This window comes from Populus alba, chromosome 5 (assembly GCF_005239225.2).
Source record: "Populus alba chromosome 5, ASM523922v2, whole genome shotgun sequence".
Lineage (NCBI taxonomy): Eukaryota > Viridiplantae > Streptophyta > Magnoliopsida > Malpighiales > Salicaceae > Populus > Populus alba.
Window position 1 is genome coordinate 5,848,484 of NC_133288.1, and position 21,147 is coordinate 5,869,630.

General features: G+C 36.0%; 3 protein-coding genes across 6 annotated transcripts; all 3 read right to left on the reverse strand.

The window, feature by feature from the left end:
• Positions 1-215: 215 nt before the first annotated feature.
• LOC118032474 (uncharacterized) lies at positions 216-4,470 on the reverse strand. Of its 3 annotated transcripts, none has more exons than XM_035037199.2 (6): positions 4,285-4,470; positions 2,542-3,688; positions 2,302-2,379; positions 1,733-1,947; positions 1,172-1,395; positions 216-993 (listed from the first exon to the last, which is right to left on the reverse strand). In XM_035037199.2, the coding sequence occupies exons 2-6, from the start codon at positions 3,632-3,634 to the stop codon at positions 339-341; spliced, it is 2,265 nt and encodes a 754-aa protein (XP_034893090.1). In that variant the 5' UTR covers positions 3,635-3,688; positions 4,285-4,470; the 3' UTR covers positions 216-338. The 3 variants fall into 3 exon arrangements, with proteins under 3 accessions (XP_034893090.1, XP_034893082.1, XP_034893074.1); XM_035037191.2 differs by having other exon boundaries at positions 3,847-4,470; XM_035037183.2 differs by having other exon boundaries at positions 3,862-4,469.
• Positions 4,471-8,238: 3,768 nt separating this feature from the next.
• Positions 8,239-11,370, reverse strand: LOC118032541 (type I inositol polyphosphate 5-phosphatase 5). Its single transcript, XM_035037258.2, has 7 exons — positions 11,162-11,370; positions 10,939-11,043; positions 10,164-10,734; positions 9,570-9,763; positions 9,361-9,469; positions 8,726-8,874; positions 8,239-8,641 (listed from the first exon to the last, which is right to left on the reverse strand). Exons 1-7 carry the CDS (start codon positions 11,191-11,193, stop codon positions 8,419-8,421), a joined length of 1,383 nt encoding a protein of 460 aa, XP_034893149.1. The 5' UTR covers positions 11,194-11,370; the 3' UTR covers positions 8,239-8,418.
• Positions 11,371-14,298: 2,928 nt separating this feature from the next.
• Positions 14,299-20,446, reverse strand: LOC118032600 (2,3-bisphosphoglycerate-dependent phosphoglycerate mutase 1). 2 transcript variants are annotated; one of them, XM_035037346.2, is made up of 9 exons: positions 20,294-20,446; positions 19,374-19,670; positions 18,896-19,119; positions 17,625-17,743; positions 17,360-17,516; positions 17,102-17,203; positions 16,899-17,018; positions 14,919-14,979; positions 14,299-14,798 (listed from the first exon to the last, which is right to left on the reverse strand). In XM_035037346.2, exons 2-8 carry the CDS (start codon positions 19,642-19,644, stop codon positions 14,935-14,937), a joined length of 1,038 nt encoding a protein of 345 aa, XP_034893237.1. In that variant the 5' UTR covers positions 19,645-19,670; positions 20,294-20,446; the 3' UTR covers positions 14,299-14,798; positions 14,919-14,934. The 2 variants fall into 2 exon arrangements, with proteins under 2 accessions (XP_034893237.1, XP_073265160.1); XM_073409059.1 differs by lacking the exon at positions 20,294-20,446 and having other exon boundaries at positions 19,374-20,284.
• Positions 20,447-21,147: the final 701 nt, after the last annotated feature.

Sequence of the window (21,147 nt, forward strand, 5' to 3'; positions counted from 1 at the left end):
TACTAGCAAGATGCAGGTAATGAAACTCATTAAGATTCTTTAAGAAAAGAAACCACGTCAACCAACGGGCTCGATGTAACCTTCACTTTTGCTTTATTATTTTCACACATCAACCAAGGTGCGAAGGCAATAGCAGATACAGCAGAGTAAAGAAGTGGCAAGCTGTCAAGTGAACAGCTTTAACTACGGAACAAGAGCTTCTCCAAAGTTGCAAATTCACTCCCAAACAAGAAGTATTATATTGCTTCTCAAAAGCATTTTGAAACAACTCATTTCGTATGTACAAGTTTCTATTTCCAACCACAAACTTGGAAATGCTTATACGCTCCAAATTAAATTTAACACCTAAGCGGCCTGCAATTCAAGTAAGATACTCGAGCCGCTTCAGTTTTCTGCCTGATATCCTCGTACATTTTCAATGAAGCCTCGGAAAAATTGTTCAGTCTGTCAAGAACCTTTGTCAAAATTGCATGTATGCAGTACAAGCTCGATGACACGTCATCATTCCTTTCATTCTCTTTGCCTCCTGATTCTCCATTGTTTACATCAACTACTTTCTCTTCCTTTTGTAACTGTTCTTCTTGTTGCTCCATTAGGCGGTGCAAATCAGTTAAGAGGGTTCTGATGGCATTATTAAGTTCCTCAGATGGCAAACCTTTGATACCAGCCGACCAATCACGACAGAGAACAAATAAAGGTGGGGCCAAGAGTCGGCGAGGGGAGAATGGCCTCCTACTCTTGGAACGCTCCTGTGGTTGCAGGATGCAATTTTGCAGCCACCCATTTAGAGCTTCCACATAGGAAGCATGACTGTTAATCCAGTTTGCAAAGCTAAAACCGAAGCATTCAATCTCCTGCTGAAGCTGAGCCATAATCTGCCTCCGAGTATCTCCCTGAGGAGTTTCTGTTGATCTCCTTGAATGGTATGCTAATGAGATTGTGATGTACTGTGCATGATGGCATTCAAGCATGTTCTTCCACATCCTGATCAACCTGCATAGGCTCACTGATCATTAATATAATGCCAGAAAATAGTGATGAATTAACACATATTTAGTTCAGTATGAACCTCAAGGGTTATAAATCTCAAGACAACTGGACAAGTGACTTTAGCAGTAAAGCTTCTATGCTCAACTATATCAAGACAGACAGAAAACAAACTCGTATTTACCCTTGAATTAACTCTAGAAGTTGCGGCTGCAACTCTTCATCTCTTATTTTCTCAATCCGCTTTGATATTGAATCTACAGAATGGATTGCCACTCTTATGCGTGAATGTAGATCCTTTACAACAGCCCGGGTTTTGTCAATCACATGAACGCTTTGATCTTTGGCAAACTGGTGCCTAAGCTGGTCACACTTCCGATCATACTCTTTCCAGATAGATTCACCGGCCTGTAGACACAAAGCTGACCTTTAGATATACTATTCTATGAACACATATCTATGTTTACATCAGAAATTAATAGGCATTCTGCACCAGCTAAACTGTCATGTGCATTCAAATGATTTTCTACATTACACAATAAAGATTCTATATCGTAATCAGCATCTAATAATGGAAACAATGCCCATAAGAGCTTAATATGACATGAACACCTTAAAATTGATATGCCCTGAACATTGTCGATACACATTTTCCCATCACACAGTGTCATGTAGGAAAAACTACAAAGTCAAGAGGGTCAAGAAGAAAACAATTGTATAAAAGCAAAAAGGCTTTAAAAAATACCTTTATTTCATCATAGAGTTTTCTTTCCCATGCATACAGTCTGTCAAGGGTGGAGGAATGACTCCCTGCAATCATGCAGAACTCTTCAACAAAATCAATACCACTATCAGAGGCATCATCTTTTGTTGCCGTGACAAGAGGATTTCTTGATGAAGATGACCTCAAAGATGCTGTCCGTTTCCATGTGATGACCTTAGTCATATGTTCCATAGGTTCTACAAAATCAATGGAGAATTGACATAATGGAAAGAAATATGAAAAAACACACTGAGAAAGCTGTTTATGTCTTCAAAATCACCACAGGTTCTATAAGATAATTTGCGAATTCTTTCTCAATAGTTGACTGAAACATTGAATTGCCGCCCACAAAACTCCATGAAATGGAGAATTGAAATAATGGAAAGAAATATGAAAAAATAAAAAACATTGAGAAAGCTGTTTATGTCCTCAAAATCACCACAGGTTCTACAAGACAATTTGCATATTCTTTCTGAATAGCTGACCTAAAGATCGAACTGTCCCACAAAAAAGAAAAAGAAACATTGACTCGCAACAGAAGCTAATCTTACCATGAGAAACAAGTGCAGTCTTTCCACGACAGCAAACAAACTTTATAGCCACCAAAATAGCTGAGGCAGATGACCCCCCTATGAGAATGGAAGTGGTTATACTATGTTTGCACAAAAGTTCGGTAACTAAAAAAGTTTCAAAAATTGCACCAACAAGCATCCATGGCATTTGAATTTAAGTGGACAAATAAATATGCCAACTATAACTCTGCCATTCGACTCATTTACAGAAGTAATTACCTTTTGCCTCAGTATATCCAACCCTGATATTGTTTGCCTCAAGCATTCTGGAGACCTCCTTGCCAGATTCAGAGGCTCTAAAAAAGCGATGCTCTATATCCTTAATACTCGAAAGAAAATCCTTAGCTCTATGCGTAATGAACTCCGACGGATCCTCTCTCTCTGCAGACAAATTGTTCACCGCTACTGCTTTCTCCCTCTTTGAACCTGATTTTCCAAGGGTGGAAACATTAACATTCTGCCCCTCTTCTACATGCCTCATCTGCCCAACAAGTACTTGTCCACTAGAACCTTCAACTGCTCTCAATCCAGATGATGTGGCGGTACCTTCCACTACGAAGTTACAACTGCCATTTTGAGTTATTGAATTGCCAGAATTTTCAACCCCGTTTTGCTCCACACCAGGCTTCAAAGTTTCTTCATGTACTTGACTGTTTTTATCTAAACCAACTTCTGTCCATTTTCCTTTTGCATCCACCACACTATGTTCAACACCAACCTTTTCACTCCTAAACTCATTCCACCCTCCAATATCATCAAACTCCATATCCAAGTCACCATGCCCTACAAATCTAAAACTCTCACCAGTATCACTTGGATCAAAAAAATCCCAAGAGCCACCTGACTCAAAAGGAGGAGGAGGCGGCGGCGGCGGCATAGAGAACCCTAACGACTCATCTTCTACAAAATCACTACTATTATTCAAATTAAACTTAACAGTAACTGCATTACCACCTCCACCAGCTCTCATATAACTCATATTCAACACTGGTGGTGATATTGGACTCTCAAAGTGCAATGGTGAATCTGAGACCTCCGCATTGTGGGAGGGAGAGGGAGAGAGGTATGAAGAATGTGACGGAGACTTGTCAAGCTCGGTGGCTGAGGTTGTTGACAGAGAAGACTCTATCAAAACCTCCGCTTCAGCGAATCGCCGGAGAGCTACACCAATGTTTCTAAGAGAGTTAATGTAAGAGACATGAGCTGCTGCAAGATTGTACCTCGAATCGATTGCTTGCTTTATGAATTTCCTCCTTTCCTTGCACAGAGCCAAAGGTTCAGTTTTGTCAACTTTGGAGCTCGCAGAACCCATTTTTGAGCCAAAATACTAAAATACAGTTCATTAAATCAACTCCATTTCTCAAGCCTGTAAACAGAAAGTTCATCAAATGAGGCAATGGCTTCAACAAAATCCAAACTTATGCACTGGGAAATAAACAGTACCCATAAAACCACTTGGAGAAATCCAAGAAGCTAAGGAAATGAAAAAAAAACAAAGAGTATGAGAAAGCTAAAACCTTTCACCTCAAAATCACACACCTTGGTCAAGAAACAGAACAGGCTTTTCCTGCCATGACAACATAAAAGTTTTTTTTCTCCAAGAAACGACAAACCCACTTGGGGAAAGCTTTAATTATAGGATTGAGACAAGACCCGGTAATGAAAAACGAAATTGTAATAGAAAAAAATTCAACTTTCTTTTCTTTAAGAAGAGAACAAAACAAGGCAAAAACAGAGACGAGTATTTGTTTTCAAACAAGATACGAGGAAGGGAAGAGGACACTAGCTGGGAAGTCAAAAACTCAAGATATTAACAGAAACCTGAAAGGGAAGATTAAAAGCAATGAATGCAGGTATGGCACTGAAGCGCATCAGTTACCAGGACTTCAAAAAGGGCAGTTTTTGTACTGTAAGAATGAGAGAGCGAGAGTGAAATGATGAAAATGCACAAAGAGCACGTACAGAAGGAAAGAGAGATAGGTATCTGCAAAAGTTGATTACAGAGCGGAGAAGGAAGGCAAGCTCTCGTTTTGTGTGCATAATAGTAGTGATGTTCACTGATTTGATGGAGAGAAAACCAATGCTATATTAACATTAACAAAAACTCTACACAGTTTAGCTAACAGTAAGATTATCATGCTACCCTTCAATGGAAAAAGATAAAACCTTAAGGGTGGGGTATCTCGCTTTTTTCCTGCCCTGTTAACAAAAACTCTAATATGGTGTAAAATGGATCGTTACAGTAAAATATCATGTGGTCCTTGAGTGGAAAAATAGGATGCTTGAGGCTGAGATGTTTTTGTATCTTTCACTACTTCTTTATTTTATTTTTTTCCCGAGATCCAATATGTATTTTAATTGTATATAAGAATGGAGAAAACAAAAAAACCCTTGTCCAACATAGCAACATTTTTTTGATCCCGTGATAAAAAAATATTTTTATTATTTAAAAATTTATGAAAAGTAAAAAAAAAAAAAAAAAAACCCCTCATTAACAACTCTGAATTCCATTGATTTTAAGGGTAAAAAATATTTTAATTGTGAAAAAAAAGAAGAAAAGTTTTAAATACTCCAAACAATGAGCATCTGATGCTACAGTAAAACACCCGTACTCTGAATATTTTGTTAAATATATATAACCCTTTTTGTTGCTTAGATTCCTGCTGGGTTTCCTGGAAGTGCTGGCATTGGGTCTCAAAATACATAAAGGAGGTAATCATTACTCATAATACAGCTAAAAATACGTTGTGTTCTTGTTTCGAGGATCCAGTGCTTGAATATTCAATAATCTTGGAAGAACATGATGGTGGTTTCCGGGCATGGAATGTCGCCGTGCTGTGGATAAATTTATTGATTCTTGAGAACGGAAGTCAAAAAGAGGGGATATATTGCGTCCTATTATACTATTAAAACAGCCAAAAAGAGGTTATTCTGCAGATAAGCCAAAAAAGTATACTACGATTATACTATTAAAATAGCTGAGAGGAAAATGAGAAAAAAAAAGCTTGATGGCACTCGTGGGTATGGATAAACTGCATGCAGCACCAGCTTAGAGAAAAACCACTAACGAATGGGCACCGGTTTAATAAATTTAATACTTAATAAATGCTTGTATAAAAATAATCTATTTGGATTCTAATTGTTTCCCTTACTTTCTATTTCCTTTTTTTTTTCCTTCAATTTTTACCCCCTTGACTAAAACTAAGACTTTCAAGCGATTATTTTTTCATCAAAATAATTCATAGTTTTCACATCTTAAAAGCACATCCTTCATACATTTAAGCAAAATTAAGTATTAATCCTATGATTTTGACCTTTAGGTGTTTATATAAAAAACAATCCATTCATTTTCTAATTGTTTCCCTTTTTTTATGATTCCCTTTCCCAAATTCTATAACTATAAATTTCAAGGAAATTCCTTGTATGTATAAGATTGATCACGATAAAGCCAAAACACATTATATTTTTCATGTTTCTTATATGTGAAGATTAATAACTTGTTTTTTTTTAATGATTTAAAAGCATTTAAAAAAAAATAATTTTTTTTTTAATATTTTTATATCGTTTTGATATGTTAATATTAAAATAATTATTTTTTTAATATATTATTTTGATAAATTTTTAAGCGAAAAACACTTTAAAAAAAAACTACAATCATATTTTTAAATATCTTATAAATTTATATCTCGAATTAAAATTTCAAATTTAGTAACTAATGAGGAATATAGACATATATATGTTGAAAATGAGAAATGATAATGTTCTATAATTTTTACAAGTTATACAAATAGAGCATGCCAACTTTACAATTTTTCTCAATATATATCAAGTACATAAATTTTAATATTTTTTTCCCTTCAAGTACACCAATATTTCTTTAGAACTTCCAACCAGAACCAAGTGCTTTTTGTCTACCTTTGTTAATCGTTTAATGATTTGATGGCGTGTCCTTTGATTTTGATATGTTGTTGGTACATAACGTTTTAATTTATCTCAATTGAGTGCATAATAGACTTTAATAATTCTCATTTTGGTACACCAACTTTTTTTTATTGCATTAATTAAGCACTTTCATCATTTTTTTCCCCTTAATAATGTGTTTTTCTAGCAAAGGTACCCTCTACGTAATATTTAATAATGTGATTACCGGGGTATCTAAATGGGAGCCACCTCTTCTCCATCTTCTAGGTTGAACATGATCGATTTATACCATAGGTTTAGAGCACGGGAGGTAACTAGCTAGGACTTGCTTTTCTTTATTGGCTGGAGTTTTTCCTAGCAGATAGCTCGCTTAGGAGTTAGGATCACATTGATTTCAGATAATGTCTCATGGTGCGCACTTTCTTCTCCCCCCTCTGGTCAAGCTGGGAGTTCTTCTTCATAAAATGCTGGAGATAACCTTTGTTTACAAGCCTTTGTATTTCATTTTTCAAGGCAAAACACTCTACGGTGTCGTGGATCTTGTCTATATGGAATAAGTAACATGTTTTGTATTCCAATTCTAGGGATTTCCTTTCATGAAAGGGGGATGATTCACATACGTACTCTTTTCCTTAGATATATGTAAAGATTTTTGTTAAGATGATGTTCACTGGCGTGGCTTGGAGCTTCGAGAAGGAAAAACAGCTGTGCATAAACCCCTTTTAGGGTTTTTGTTATATGTCTAGGGGCTCTATTTAGAGACTGACAATGCTTTGGATGTTCATCCCTGGCTCTATTTATAGACCGACAATGCTTTGGATGTTCATCCCTCCATATATGAAAGCAAAGTAGGGATTGCTATATGATTCTCCACAATTACGAAAATATCAGGTTTATGAAGACGAGACAATTCATGTACATAACACCTAAAGTCCAAGTTTCCTGCACCTCGGAAATGCCGAGCCATCACATAAATGATTAAGATGTAGAAAGGATACCCATATGATCATTAAGCGGCAGGATCCGCAGGCTGAGCTGCAGCATCAGCCATATTCACACTATCTATAATGTCCTCACTATCCATGGATATGACCTATCATTCCCTGGCCCAGGGACAGAACTGGGAGGCTCTGGTTTGGGCATAGGCTTTTGGTTAGGGGGTTTCCTTTTAACTGCCTGTAATTTGATTATCTGTAAGATGTTGTGGTGATAGATGTGAGGTTGTATTAGTTACAGTAGCAGAAAACGCTACCTGAGCTGTTCTCTGCCATTTGAATAAGTTGTGGATCCACCACTGGGATCTGAATAGACATACCAACACACGGAGCCGATGATTCTATGTGATTTTGTGTGGCAGGAGTCTGACAAGAAGAAGAAGAAGTCACTGGATCAACATGGGCTTCCTTGTTTTTGGCCATTGCTTCAGATGAAGTGGGTTTCCCTCAGTTGAGCCTTACTAGGTCCCTTAGTAGAATCTATTATGGAATATGACGCATGAAAATCCAGAGTCCGTGGTCTTACTGTTCGATAATGATCAAGTATCATCTATGGCCCCCTTCCTAAGGCATTGTCAAAATCTTCCTTCCCATCAAACTTGACCAAGAAATAGTCAAATCCCAAATCCAGTACATCAAAACCAGCAGTAGGTTTCCATAGCTGTTCAATCTTGGTGTAAAGAAATTTGAAGGTTATAACGCTTCTACCCAGTAAATTCATAATAACCGATTGCCGCCATGGAGTCTCCAAAGTTGCCAAAAACTGGGGATCAACATTAAATACAGGAAGTAAAAGGTTGCCACAGCGAAACTCTTCAAATCCCGTAGCAATAAGATTCACTGGTTCTCGTACTTTTGCAGCATAGGCTGCCTGTTTCTGTTTCTCCCATGCCATGAGTTTACATAAAAAGTTCGCCATTGTATTGCTTGGAATGAACTTGCTTGAAACAAATTTTGAAAATTCAAGTTTTTTTTTTTCATTTTTTTAATATTATAGAATTTATTGTTATTCAAAGTAGCCGTGCTTGTTCCCAAAGTAAATTTGTATATGAATTGCATAATTGGTAAATTCTTGCTACATTAATCTATGAAGCGCAAGTAGTAGTTTCCTAATTATACTCCTATGTTGATTGCCTCTTCAAAGAAAAATGACTAATGAGATGTACAATTTGGTTCTTCATTAGAATTCATATAAGCTATGCCTTTTGGGTATGCAGCTATCAAATTCCAGTTTTGCAGCTGCGCAGGAGTAACCTTTCCTGAGTCTGTTAGTGGTCCTGCTCCTCATTTCAATCTCTGCTGCGAAGACAGCACAAACCGGTCTGTGATCGGAAAATCTTGATTCGCGGCGGACATAGGACAACTGCTCAATGCCATCACCACTCCATAATATCCTATCGCACCTGAAATACGAGCTTCAAGCAATGAATTTTTCTGTTCTTTTCTTCATTAGTAGTTTATACTGTTCATACTAAAAGAGTAATTACCATGCTGGTGTTCGACGTTTCCTTCTGGATTTAACAGTTTCTCCAGCATAAGAATCTGAGTTTTGTGTGTACTTGTAAGTAGGAGCGAACAAGATCTGTCCTTCTTTGAAACCCTTGAATACTCTCCCTGCTTCTCTTTCAATATTCAACTGAAGTCAATGCATTAAACCAAGTCAAATAAGGATGTAAAATCTCCTGTCAAACAACAGCATCTTCCTTCCTGTTAAGCTTTTAATTTCCTAGGCTTTAAATGTTAGAAGGAATCACAGAGCATGATCATCCCATTCTCCTGTTCTTGTGCAATTAATAAGCTTTAGACAAATTGAAGCAGACTTGACTTCCTGTGACTCTGTGACGATTTAAGGAGACTTGATTTAGATATCTTGTCTAGATTATCTCTTAAACTTTTAGATGGATGATCCAACACACAATTGCTGAATAATTAAACATGATGTGTAGTTTCAGAGAAGAGTCAAGAAAAGGATGCCTGTTGTTAAGGTTACTGCCAACAGTAAATTAATGGTGAAATGACATTGACTACAACAACAGACAAGGGGTGGGGACTCACGGCTTGCTTATTATTATTATTATTATTATTACTTTGTGATATTGAGAAATAGATTTAAGCAACAGACCTGATCCTTCTCCAGCAGGGTGTCCCAGTCATTATCCTCCAACAGAACCTTTGTTTCCTCATAACTCAAAGCTACTCGATAATTTAAATCTCCTAGCCAAATTATACGGCTGCAGTGTTAAAAACAGAAGGCCCCAAGTTAAAAGATTGGATATTACACCTACAGAATTGGAAATGAAGAATAATAATAATACGAAAAGTCTAACACACTCATGATCAACTATTCTTTCGGGGGCTCGACGAGGTCTATGCTTGCAAATCTTGGGGAATTGTGTGCTCTTGAGGATCTCAGCTACATCAGCGTTCCTCTTTAGTTCATCGCCTTCCTTCTCCCCAGAAGCCAGGTGACTGCACACGAAGCAAAAGCTCGTTTGGTGCAATGACATGCTTATTGATATACATCCCTGCAATGTAAGACTGCACCGATCAAACTTCAAATGCATACCAGATTTATTAATTGCACATGCACTTCAAATAATACTTCTCTCCTTCTCTGGATATTTCCAGGCTCAAGCCTCTCAAATTAATAGTCTGAATCAGAACGTGCCATTTTGTTAATTAAAAATAACCAGGCTTGCTGACACATGATCATAAGATCAAGAGATTTTGATGATAGTTGTCTAACTAATACAACAGGGAGGATCGAATCATATTAAATGGAAATTCTCTTTTTTCTTTCCGTTAATTGATGATCCTTTTTCAAGAAAATGATAGGGGCAACTTTAATATTCCAATTTGGCCCTGCATTTCTTGGCCAAGGAGGCTTAGCTCAAGGATGAGCATTTAGTACTATACTCAGTTTACCTTGTTGCCAAGACGACCCATTATTCCTCTACAAACAGAATCTACCCTGAGATGACCAATGTGAGGCACCAACTCCTTTCTAACCCACACTGAAAGAAAAATTCCAACCATTTGCTTGCTTGCAATAAGGTTATAGGTCCTGTTGGTCGGTGACGAAGGTGAGGTAGGCATGTCAGGAATATAAAGCATGTCATCGGCAAAGCTTTCTGGACGACGATGAAGTTCCTTTGCTGATTCTAGTTTGTTGATGGGGTCGCTAAGTTTTCTTGTTCTCTGCCTCTCTCTAGGCTGGGACTCTTCGTGACAATTGCAGATCTTGAGAAGGCTACTATCTGCCCTGTAATTTTTGCTAAGCACTTTCAGAGAAGGCTTATGAAAGAAGTTATGTGATTTCGAGTCTTTATTGCTGTTGAGGCCTCTTGAACCGTGGCTTGAGTCGGAATAATAGTTCGTGAAATCATGCAGTGGTTTGTTAAGTGCTTGGCTTATAAGAGCTAGCCATCTTGCTGCAGGCTCATTATCTTCAATCACCAATACGTTTCCAGCATTGAGTGGAACAATTTCCTGAAACCTGAAGAGTATGAACTTTAGACAAGTTGCACCAAACAGATCTCATCTCAAAGATTCTGAACCAGTAAATAACATCAAGAAAGAATCAATTGACTCCAATGGAAGTTGTCATCACATTAAATTTTGCATGTTTTCCATTCGTCACTTTTTGTCACCTTGCCATAGAATAAAAGCTAAATAGATCATTAACGTGTGTTCTTCATACCCGCAGACATAAATATCAGCAGAATCTTCAACCTGCAAGAAATCTTCAAGGTTGAGGCCAGGGTCGGGTGTCTTGCCTCCCACGTTCCATGTTGCAACACATATCCTGCAATCCAACGACATGATTTTTTCTATAAGATATGTTCAACATGAGACTGACCAGAAGCAGAAAAGGTCGAAATATAAGAGAATTTACTTAACCAAGAAATGATAAGAATCCACACCTGAGTTCTTTAATTTCTGTTGCTGGTGCCATAGATTGATCAAAGTTTGATAAATTTAGGCCTTCACTCCCGGAACTGTTCCGTCGTTCTGCAAGCAGATAAGAAAAACCAACACCATGTTTTACTCTGAGTAAATCCTAAAGTCCAAAATCATCGTTTTCAAATGATACGGACTAAAGGGTCGCTATCATACATGAAAAACTCCCCATATCTCCATTTTTTTTTCTTCCTTCTAGTTTACAAATATCAAGCCAATGACCAACACTTCATTGATGTTAGGTTAGCTACCAGGATAGTGTGAAATAGAGGATAAGGCTAACTTGGACTTATTTTGATGTGTACGTGGCTTGTACCCAAAACATGTAAAGATTCAATCAAAAGCGACAACCCTAGCCAGCTACTGTTAATGTAACGCAAGTTTTTCAAATTGTGGCTTCAATTAACTTTATGTTATGAAAGAAATAAAGCACTTTGCATGCATCTAACATATATTAGCATGGAAAATATGAGTAAATACACCTAATATATTTATTATACACGCATACCGGAGAAACTTTTTCTCATCATGGGGGATGCCTCTGTGAATGTTGTCTTCCTTGCGGCAATCTTCTCATCCACATCTGCCCACCAAACCCAGAATAAAAAAAGAAAAAAGAAAAAAGAAATACATTATCATGTGTGTATATTATATAGGCATCAATTGAATTTATATTATATGTGAAGAAAGACATAATTAAGAGAGGAATACCAAGAGAAGCTCCACTGCCTTCTGATCCAAGTATATCATCATCATTGGAACCACTTCTATTGTTTCTTTTTGAACTGAAAATCTTTGGAATAATAGACTGCACCAGAAGAATTGTTCAAGGCAATCAAACAATATATATATATATATATATATATATATATAAGCCTTTATTCTCGTTTGAAAGAATTTGAGAATGAATGAACAAAAGCAATGTATTAATTATGACAGAAAACAAGCTAAGAAGGATCAAATAGTGAAAAATACAATACCTTCTTTTTCTTTTCATTCTTGGCAGAATCATCAGAGGTGGCATTGCTAGGGCTTTTGGCTTTGGTCATCTCTATCTTTGCGCTTGTCTATTTGACTTTGAAATCATTTATTAATGCATAGAAACGAATTGGAATTTATGTCAAACTTTAAATGTTCCTGTTAGAAACATATCAAGAACCTATTTTAAATTAATTAAATATCTTTACCAAAAATAAAATGTTGATTGAAGATTTTAAGAGAAAAAAGGGGGGGGGATTTCTGGGTTTGTTGAGATGTTTAATTCTGAAGAATTTTGGTGGATTCTTTCATTTATTTCTGTCAAAATAATTATGGAAAGATGAGTTTTTGTGATCTTGTTACGAAAGAATGAGATTTTGGTGCCAATGCTTTCGGGGAACTTAAAGACTGTTAAAAAGAGAAACCAATGAGTCATGCTTTACAATTTCTTAGCTGTTTATTTTTCTTAAAAAAAAACCCCTCCAAATCCAATAGACTTTCTGCCACATAAGGGAGATGGTCTTCCCTGTTATTGAAGAAACCGGAGTCACTAGGACAACCGCAATCGGTGGTGGATACACAATCAATTGGCCAAGTTTATGCGTAAAATGCCGAGCTAAATATTATAATATATCCATAATTCCCAATTTTAAGATTTTATCTTACTTTCTTTATTAACAAAAATAAAATATAACCAATCTAAAAAAAGTGAAAAAGAGAGAAGATATTCAGCTATATATATATATATATAAAACCCTTGTCAGCCTCAGATAGAGAATATCGGCACCTTAGAAATTCTGATTAAATTTTAAGATTCATATGCTTCTGTTTATCCATAGATGTTTTGGTAACAACAAAATCGATAACAATTTTTGCAAGAAAATAAAATTTATATGGACATCCAAGTTGCAACAAACAGCAGAGTCCTACTCCAGCATTCATTCTTAGATTTTTTTTTTTTTTTTTTTATTAGCATAAGATATCCAGACGGAGCCCCGACTAACACTGGGGTGCACAGGTCCTCTGATAAGAAGTTTCTCGCAAGTGCACCACAGTTATTTCATGGGTTTTTTCCTACTCCAATGGCCTCGAGAAATTGTTTATAGCCGGCAAGAGTTGAGCTTGAAATCTTGTACAGGAGCACAGTGTCAAGTCCCTGCTCTTCTTTGCTTTCATTCGTAAATGCCTCTTGAAAAATTATAATCTTGTATTTTGTAGCTAAACATCTGCATGATTCAGGGCACTGTTCCTTCTCTTCCAATTCCATACACACAAGCAGAATTGAACTCCACACAGCTTCTGAGCAGGCACAATGAGAAAACAGATCGTATCTATCCTCCTCATTTACATGACAATAGGAGTAACCGAACAATACCTCCCTATCGTATCTGAGTTGGTGAGAACAGAACGGATATTATTAGGGTTGAAATCACTTGTGTCTTGGAGCTCTTGCATCCATTTTTTTTATACGAAAGCACTTCCAATTTTATTGAATGTACTCAACTGAATGCTTTTATTTGAATGCTTTTATTTAATAGATTCGAGTCTTCTAACTTCTTTTATGGATCGACAAGGACCCATCATTTGTTTTTACCTGTTAATGGAAAAGGCCTCACCGTTGATGATCACAAGAATTAGAAATTAACAAATAATCCAAGGCCTCACCTTCGTGACTAGCAGAAGGAATTCTGCAACTATATTGTCAATGGACGCTAACAGTAGGCTACTTCAAGTACCCCTTGAAAGTGAAATCCCCTCATAACATGAACAAAATTTAAGATTTCTGAACCTAGCTTGCTTTCTTTGTTCAATGCACTTCAACGTCAACTACGAAGATGCCATTGTCCACCTTGATTTCAGTTTCTTGGTCAAGGAAATCTTTACCACATGATTACGAGTGAATAAATTCATTAGCGTAAGTTGGAGTTATTTGATTAATATATGGAATGGTAGAACGACAACCACAAGGCCAAGTGCACATTTTTTTTTGGTCAACTACAGAGGACATGTTCTCATATACAAAACCCATTTCCAACTGCAATTCAACGGCCACACATTTGCTATTGTGTATACACGCGTTGCATTTCTTGACAGATTCCACTTTTTTTTCATGCCACCCACGGAAATAAATATTCAGGGTCTTGGTATTTTTTTAACAAGCGTTTGAACAAGTGTGGCGGCATCTTGGTTGCCATGCCATCAACAGAAGATGATTCTATTATCAAAGTTAAAGTTGAATACATTGCGTCGATTTCCCATCATCCCTGTGGGAAAGATGATCTAATAGCAACCATCGACAATCATCAGCATTTTATACGAAGCTAGTAATTGTAAGACCATAGTTTCTTTGTTAGATTTATTTCTTTGAATCTCACTTTATGATAGCAGAAGATTTGCAACCTGAACAGGTACAAAAAGATTCCCAAATCTTTTAATATTGTGCCATCAACTACCTTATGAACTCCTCTCTAGCATTTTGACGACCACTGTGGTTTGACTAAAAAAGTAGTAGCCACATATGTGCGCCATGTAGAATCAGTGAAGAACTGTACTCTTTTAAGTATCAGCAAGTTTCGAGTGCTTTATGAAATCTCCAGGAGAAAATTATATATATATTATTCCCTGCAAAACCGTAGAGAAAAATTGAGCATTAAATAGATGAGGCTGCGCATCAGATGTTAAACAGTGATTTCCTTAATACACATTTCTTTGGCAATATCTAAAATCAAACAAGAAATTTACCAGGTTTTCGAATTGATTATTGCACCATCTCATCCAATTTTTGCCTGTAAAGAGCTAAGTTCTGCAATAAGAACATTTAGCAAGCAGATAAGATATCAGAAATCAGTTCAAAGAAAGATAATGTTACAATATGCTGGTGAATTGTGAAGGACAAAAAAAAATTGTGATAGATCAGGCTAAGAAAGCAAGGGAAAGAAACCGCTATTAAGGAACATTTTGCACATGCTGAAGGGGCATCATCTGCTCTTTATCTTTGAATGAGGTTAACATATAGGTAACAAGTTAATGCACAAGATGAATTACCAAAGCATTGACGACAAGGCCATGAGAAAATTCATGAACATGAATTCCATTTAGAGATTGAAAAAATTCAGTAAACTATCGTTGCTTTTGCTTACTAAGTAACATACATTTTGCGCAACATATTGTATAAACAGGTCTACCAAAAAAGAAATTTTAGAAACAACTACCGTGCATACAAGCCATTAATGGGATCTAATAATAAGAGATGGTTCAAAAAAAAAAAAAACTGATTCAACTAAATACGTTCTTTGTAATAATGAAGTTCCATATAAAAAACTAGGCTTATATGCAATAGGAGCCACGACAAAACCAGGACTGAAGCATAAAGTTCCAACAGAAAATGCAAAAGACAAACTAAACAAACAGCCAACAATAGCAGAAAAAGATAACACTACATTAAGCAACCTACAAAGGTCTACACCAATGTTGCTATGAATTAATGTTACTTCATATGACAAACACATTCTCAGCTAAAAGAAGAGTCACGGAAACAGTTATTTAAGCCATTTTCACTTCATTTTTCCCATGCTGAGGAAGACTTGAGCAAAACTAGGACATTCTATCTGAGAGCATGGAACTTTTTCTACTGATTTCACTTTCCTTTTTTTTTCTCCTAATTATCACAATGAAATACTTAGATATATCAGTATTACCCTCTCATCCCAAAACATGTCCTCTCTGTGGTCCATCCAAAGCACGTGTCCATTATATAACCTCAAAGACAAGATTCTGGGTTTACTTATCTTTCTTGACCCTCACTAAAAGCTAACAACAGCCCGTGCTTCCAATTTTCAAGTTCCATTAGAATGGTACTTTTCAAAAGTTCGTATATGATTTATCAGACATAAGTGATCAAAAACTGAAAAATATCTCCTTGGGCAAGCAGGCACATGATTATCAGCCACTTCTGACATGTTTAGACAGAAAGCATTCTTTGTGGGCAAGATGGTACATGATTTTTCTATGTTATTTCATTGTGAAAAGTTCAATGAATACCAATGATCATCAAACAGCAAGCTTTGAATCAATGCAGATCTCAATCTTGCTGGTGGTAATGGTGAAACAAAGGCAAACTGAAACATATATAATTATGTAGAAAATCAACAAGTATTGTTCCTCTTAAAACTTGTTTCAGTAATGACTGCAACAGCTAATAGAAGATTCCTTTCTGCAAGTTGCTTTACTGAAATGTAACTCAAAAAAATTGTGACCATGAGAACGACAAGCCAGTAAGGGATATAAGAGAGCTTATAAACAGGTTGAGCAAGAAATGGATACATAAGGAACCTAGAAGTAGAAGTGAAAACAAGAGAACTAAATAACTGAAAATGCTTGATAATGCCCTTTTTTATTTTCAGTACAGCAGGTCAAATGGACAACAGAGCATGTTTGTCTATGCATAAAAAACTAACATGATTCTTGACATACTGATGGACCTTTTGGTAATGAATAAAGACTTCGATAACTCAAAAAATCAGATGCCAATTATTTCAGTCAAGCGATGCAAAACAAACAAAACAAACAAAGTTTAAGGATTTTATTTCTTCAATCATACTTGCCTTTGATGGTAATTGAGAACTACAAACAAGTAAAGATCTGAACAAACAACTGAAAATTTGAGAGTGAAAAATTCACAAATGACACGACCAGGTACAACAAAGAGCATAGAGTTCATACCCTGGTATAAGCATAAACTCCATGCTCCGTAGGTCCAACAGGACTGCCCCTCTTCAAAAATTCCCCATGCTTGTATATGTAAAGTAATGGAACCCCAGTAGATAATTCCAAATTGGTAACCTGTTTACCAAACAAATAAAACTTGAGCAAATTGAGGAAAGCATTTTTAGTCACTTAGCAATCCTTGGAAAATAGGGCATTACCTCCTGAGAAGTTAATTTCTCAAGATACATAATGATGGACCTCAGAGAATTCCCGTGGGCAGCAACCATTATGTTCCTTCCATTCTGAAGCTGGGGTTCAATCTGCAATATATGTTTCTTATGGATCAGATGAACCCATAGAGATGTAAACCCTGTATGCATATGCCTAACACATTATGTTTATGCTTCACCCTTCAAGGCTCTCATGAGATTTGTATCAATAAGAAGCATTATGGAATACAATGTTTATGGACTTACATTTTCTTTAAAATAGGCAACAGCTCTTTGAGAACACATTTCCAAGCTCTCACCATTTGGGGGAGGACTATCGAAACTTCGACGCCACTCGTGCACTTTCTCCTTTCCATATTTTACAACCGTCTCCTCCTTATTAAGACCCTGCAACTTCCCATACCTGAAGAAAATGGATTACATTGTAGCTAGCAAATTTTAAATGTAAATATTTTTTTTTTTAAAAAAAAAAAAAAAAGCAAAGAAACAGAAAGGAGTAAAAAGGTTATACATTCTTTCATTCAATTGCCAAGCTGTTATGACTGGAATAGATTGCTGAATTGTTTCTTCACTGAAAATTTGACTCCATTCTTTTGCTTGTATACTCTCATCATGCATTATAATGGGTATCTACAGTACACATGAATTAGGTTAAAAAATATAATTCTGTAGATTCTGAAATTATTGGTTCATTTCCATTAACTACTGAATGTTATATACTAGTCGAAGACAACTAGTTCTATCTTCCCTACAATTTTTTCTGCAAAGATAAATCTACAAGGACTTCAGAACTAGCCATCTAATACTTTGAAGTGATCGCTATATTCAAGTAACTGACAGAATAACTAAATAACATGCTCCATGATTTCCAATTCACCCTAAAGAACTAATGAGCAACATTATGTTCACTGAGCTCATGAGAATACAGCCCAAATGAAAATAAAAAGAGAACAGAGAATGTTGATCAAGGACATGGGAATTCCCACCCATGCTTTAAATGCACATGCTGTATTTTTTAAAGCTAATCTATGAAATGAAAAAAGATGAATTCTGCATGCATATGAATAGTTGATGATATGAGGTTGATATTTCAGTCAAGCCGTGCTGGGGAAGACATCTTTTGTAACCCAACCAGCCCCCAGGAAGGTGTGCCCATGAAGACGTATATGTTATTAGCCTGCTTTGAAAGGAACAGAAAAATTACTGGGCCATCTATGGTAGTAAAACAACAAAACAGCCAACATATGGCACCTTTTACAGCAATGGATAAGCCTTGTTATTACAAATGGTGTGTCCATATTATGGCAGGCAGGAAACCTCCGGTAAAAGTGGGAGCTGGGGCCACTATCGAGAAGGGGAGAAAAGTTACTGGGCTAAAAACATGGAGGATTTTGGACCTAAACATGTTGTGTACTGTTTGAAAAAAAAATTAAGACACCATCGAGAAGGGGAATTCTTCATGAGGCTGGGCTGGGTTGCAATATTTTTCAAACAGTTAAAAAAGGCAAGAAAGCATCAGAAGAAGTTTTTTAGATTGAACAGTCTGTCCCTCTACAGTGAAGTCTTTATTCATGACTGATAGATATCGCATGCCAGCTCAAACTGCATCAGCTGAGTTTGCTCCATTCATAATAAGATATTGAATAATGTGGGCATTGTAATACAAGACAAATGGAATGGAAAGAAGACATAACTATATGTGACTTGCTCACATGATTTGAGATGCCAAATGTGTGTGTAAAGTGAAGTTCTGCCGTGCTATGGAAGCATGAGCACGGGTACCTTCTTCTGACGATGTTGAGTCATGGCTAGCATAGCTGTCATCTGTGCACGAATCAATGCAGATGTGTAAATCATGTTCACTGGTATGCTGCTAATTCGCTCACCAGCCTCAATGGCTTCCTCTATGCCTCTCTTGGTTAAAGGCACATCAACAGAACCAGTGAACAAATTCTTCTCGTTCCACATAGATTCACCATGCCGGATCAATATCAAGGAAGATTCGACTGCCAAAAAGAGATCACAAGCAAGTAATTAGTTGACATCACAGACATTGGAAATTGTTATTCAGCAAAGTTGAAATTGAGAATGGTCTGCCATGGTTATCTGATAATATTTCATAATGGCCATTGCATTAACAGATTTATTAAGCAAGCATATGTGATGGAATATGATGCAATGTGCCATGATGGCCATTATAAGTAACAAATTCAAGACTACAACAGTCAACTATAAAAGAACAGTTAACCATCGCACTCACTTGATGTGTTCTGATTGAAATCGGTGGTCACGTGTGAAGTAGACAAGATTGGATCCACCACTGATGCATGAGAAGAAATTGCACGAATAACATGCATTTTGCAGTGGCTAAAACTGCGACTCCTGTTGCTGAGAAACTTTACATCTACTGCAAAACCCTTTGAGATAAATTTCAATGAGGAATTCCCAAATTCCTTAGTAGAGGCAGAATCATTGCTACCACCATGGAGCTGAATGGTCCTAATGGATCTGTGCAAGGCGCCAGCTGCCATCCCTTATCAAACTGAAAATGTCAACACTGTAAAGGGGAAAAAAATGTTAGCAAACATAAATGGATTCGTTTTTCCTAGAAACAGCATAAGCTCAAAAACAAATGCTACTATAATTATTTATCTATAAAAATTAAAAGAAACAAAGCTCATAATTTAGAACCCGATCCCCCGTTAAACACAGTTAGTCTTTAAGCACAAACCAAAAGCGAAACTTCATTGAAACCCATAAATTTCTTCCTCCTCTTTTCCTCTCCGTGGAGAAAATTAACATTTTCTTCACTATACTAAATCATACTGCATTGAGCAGTTCACTTAAATACAATTCCAGGTTCCATGGAATTCAAATAATCATAAAAAAATAAACCTTTCGTGGATCAAACATGATAAGATTAAGAGGAAAAGAACACATGCAAAGGGGGCACCAATTAAAGTTTCTCTTTGTTTTCATGGTAATCAAAATCAAAATCCCACTTCAAATTCAGCTTCAATAAAAGACAAAACCTATGATCAAATCAAACTACCCCAACAAAAAGACAAACAGGATTGCACCATAAAAGAATCAGCAAAAGAATCACGATCCAAAACTTTTTAATTACACACACACACACAAAGTAGAGAAAAGACTGGAAGTAGAGAAAGAAGACTTAACAGTGATTGTTGGCGAATGGCAAACAAGTTAAAACTCTTCCCTCGATATTACAAGAAAGACAGAGTTGACAGATGCACGAACAGAAATGAACGTTTTCAAAGGAGTGAAAATAAATTCCAATGTCCCTCAACGTATTACAAGTGGTCACTTTAGCTCCTTTACTTCAAATGTGGTCACTCAAAACCTTGTGCTTCAACGATTTGTCATGCATGGTCCATCCATCCAAATCTATCACTAATGTAAGAAACTTGTTAATGATGTTCATTTCAAAAAAATTACTGATTTGATTTGAATTATACCGCATGGATTATGAAATTAATTTAGAGGATTTTTTGTTTTTATGGTTCAAGATGTATTTTACCTTAAAAAATATTAAATTGATATTTTTAAAAAATATTTTTTTATGATTTTTATATGTTAATATTAAAAATAAAAAAAATATATTATTTTGATGTATTTTTAATTAAAAAATATTTAAAAAAAACATCTTAAGACAAATTACCAAACCCACTTAGAAAATAAAATAAAAATAAGAATTAAAATTGAATAAAAAAAAAATAAAAATAAAAATAAAAGAATAAAAAAAATCAGTTTTTTTCAAATAAAAAACTAAAATTTCAAAAACACAAAATACTTCAAAAATAAAATTCAAACAAAATCAATAAAAAGTTCACTCTCTCTCCCCTCCTCTCCTTTATTATTTAAATCTTTTTAGAGGAAAGGAACTAAATTTTGGTTCTGAATTTTTTTTTCTTATTTTTTCTTACCACATGACTGAATCAAAACATACATTCTTAATCAGTCTTCCCAACCATTAGCCATGGAGGAATCACACTTGATCAATAACTGAGAGT

Excerpts from the sequence above, each read along its gene's own strand:
- LOC118032474 (XM_035037199.2), bottom strand. The coding sequence starts at position 3,634 with ATGGGTTCTGCGAGCTCCAAAGTTGACAAAACTGAACCTTTGGCTCTG. Across the intron at positions 1,396-1,732 it reads AACTCTATGATGAAATAAAG|GCCGGTGAATCTATCTGGAA; the intron begins GTATTTTTTAAA and ends TTGTGTCTACAG. Across the intron at positions 994-1,171 it reads CTTCTAGAGTTAATTCAAGG|GTTGATCAGGATGTGGAAGA; the intron begins GTAAATACGAGT and ends GAGCCTATGCAG.
- LOC118032541 (XM_035037258.2), bottom strand. The coding sequence starts at position 11,193 with ATGGCACCAGCAACAGAAATTAAAGAACTCAG. Across the intron at positions 11,044-11,161 it reads ACAGAAATTAAAGAACTCAG|GATATGTGTTGCAACATGGA; the intron begins GTGTGGATTCTT and ends GTTGGATTGCAG. Across the intron at positions 10,735-10,938 it reads GCTGATATTTATGTCTGCGG|GTTTCAGGAAATTGTTCCAC; the intron begins GTATGAAGAACA and ends CATACTCTTCAG.
- LOC118032600 (XM_035037346.2), bottom strand. The coding sequence starts at position 19,644 with ATGGCAGCTGGCGCCTTGCACAGATCCATTAGGACCATTCAGCTCCAT. Across the intron at positions 19,120-19,373 it reads TTTCAATCAGAACACATCAA|TCGAATCTTCCTTGATATTG; the intron begins GTGAGTGCGATG and ends TCTTTTTGGCAG. Across the intron at positions 17,744-18,895 it reads CTCAACATCGTCAGAAGAAG|ATACCCATTATAATGCATGA; the intron begins GTACCCGTGCTC and ends TGTGTACTGTAG.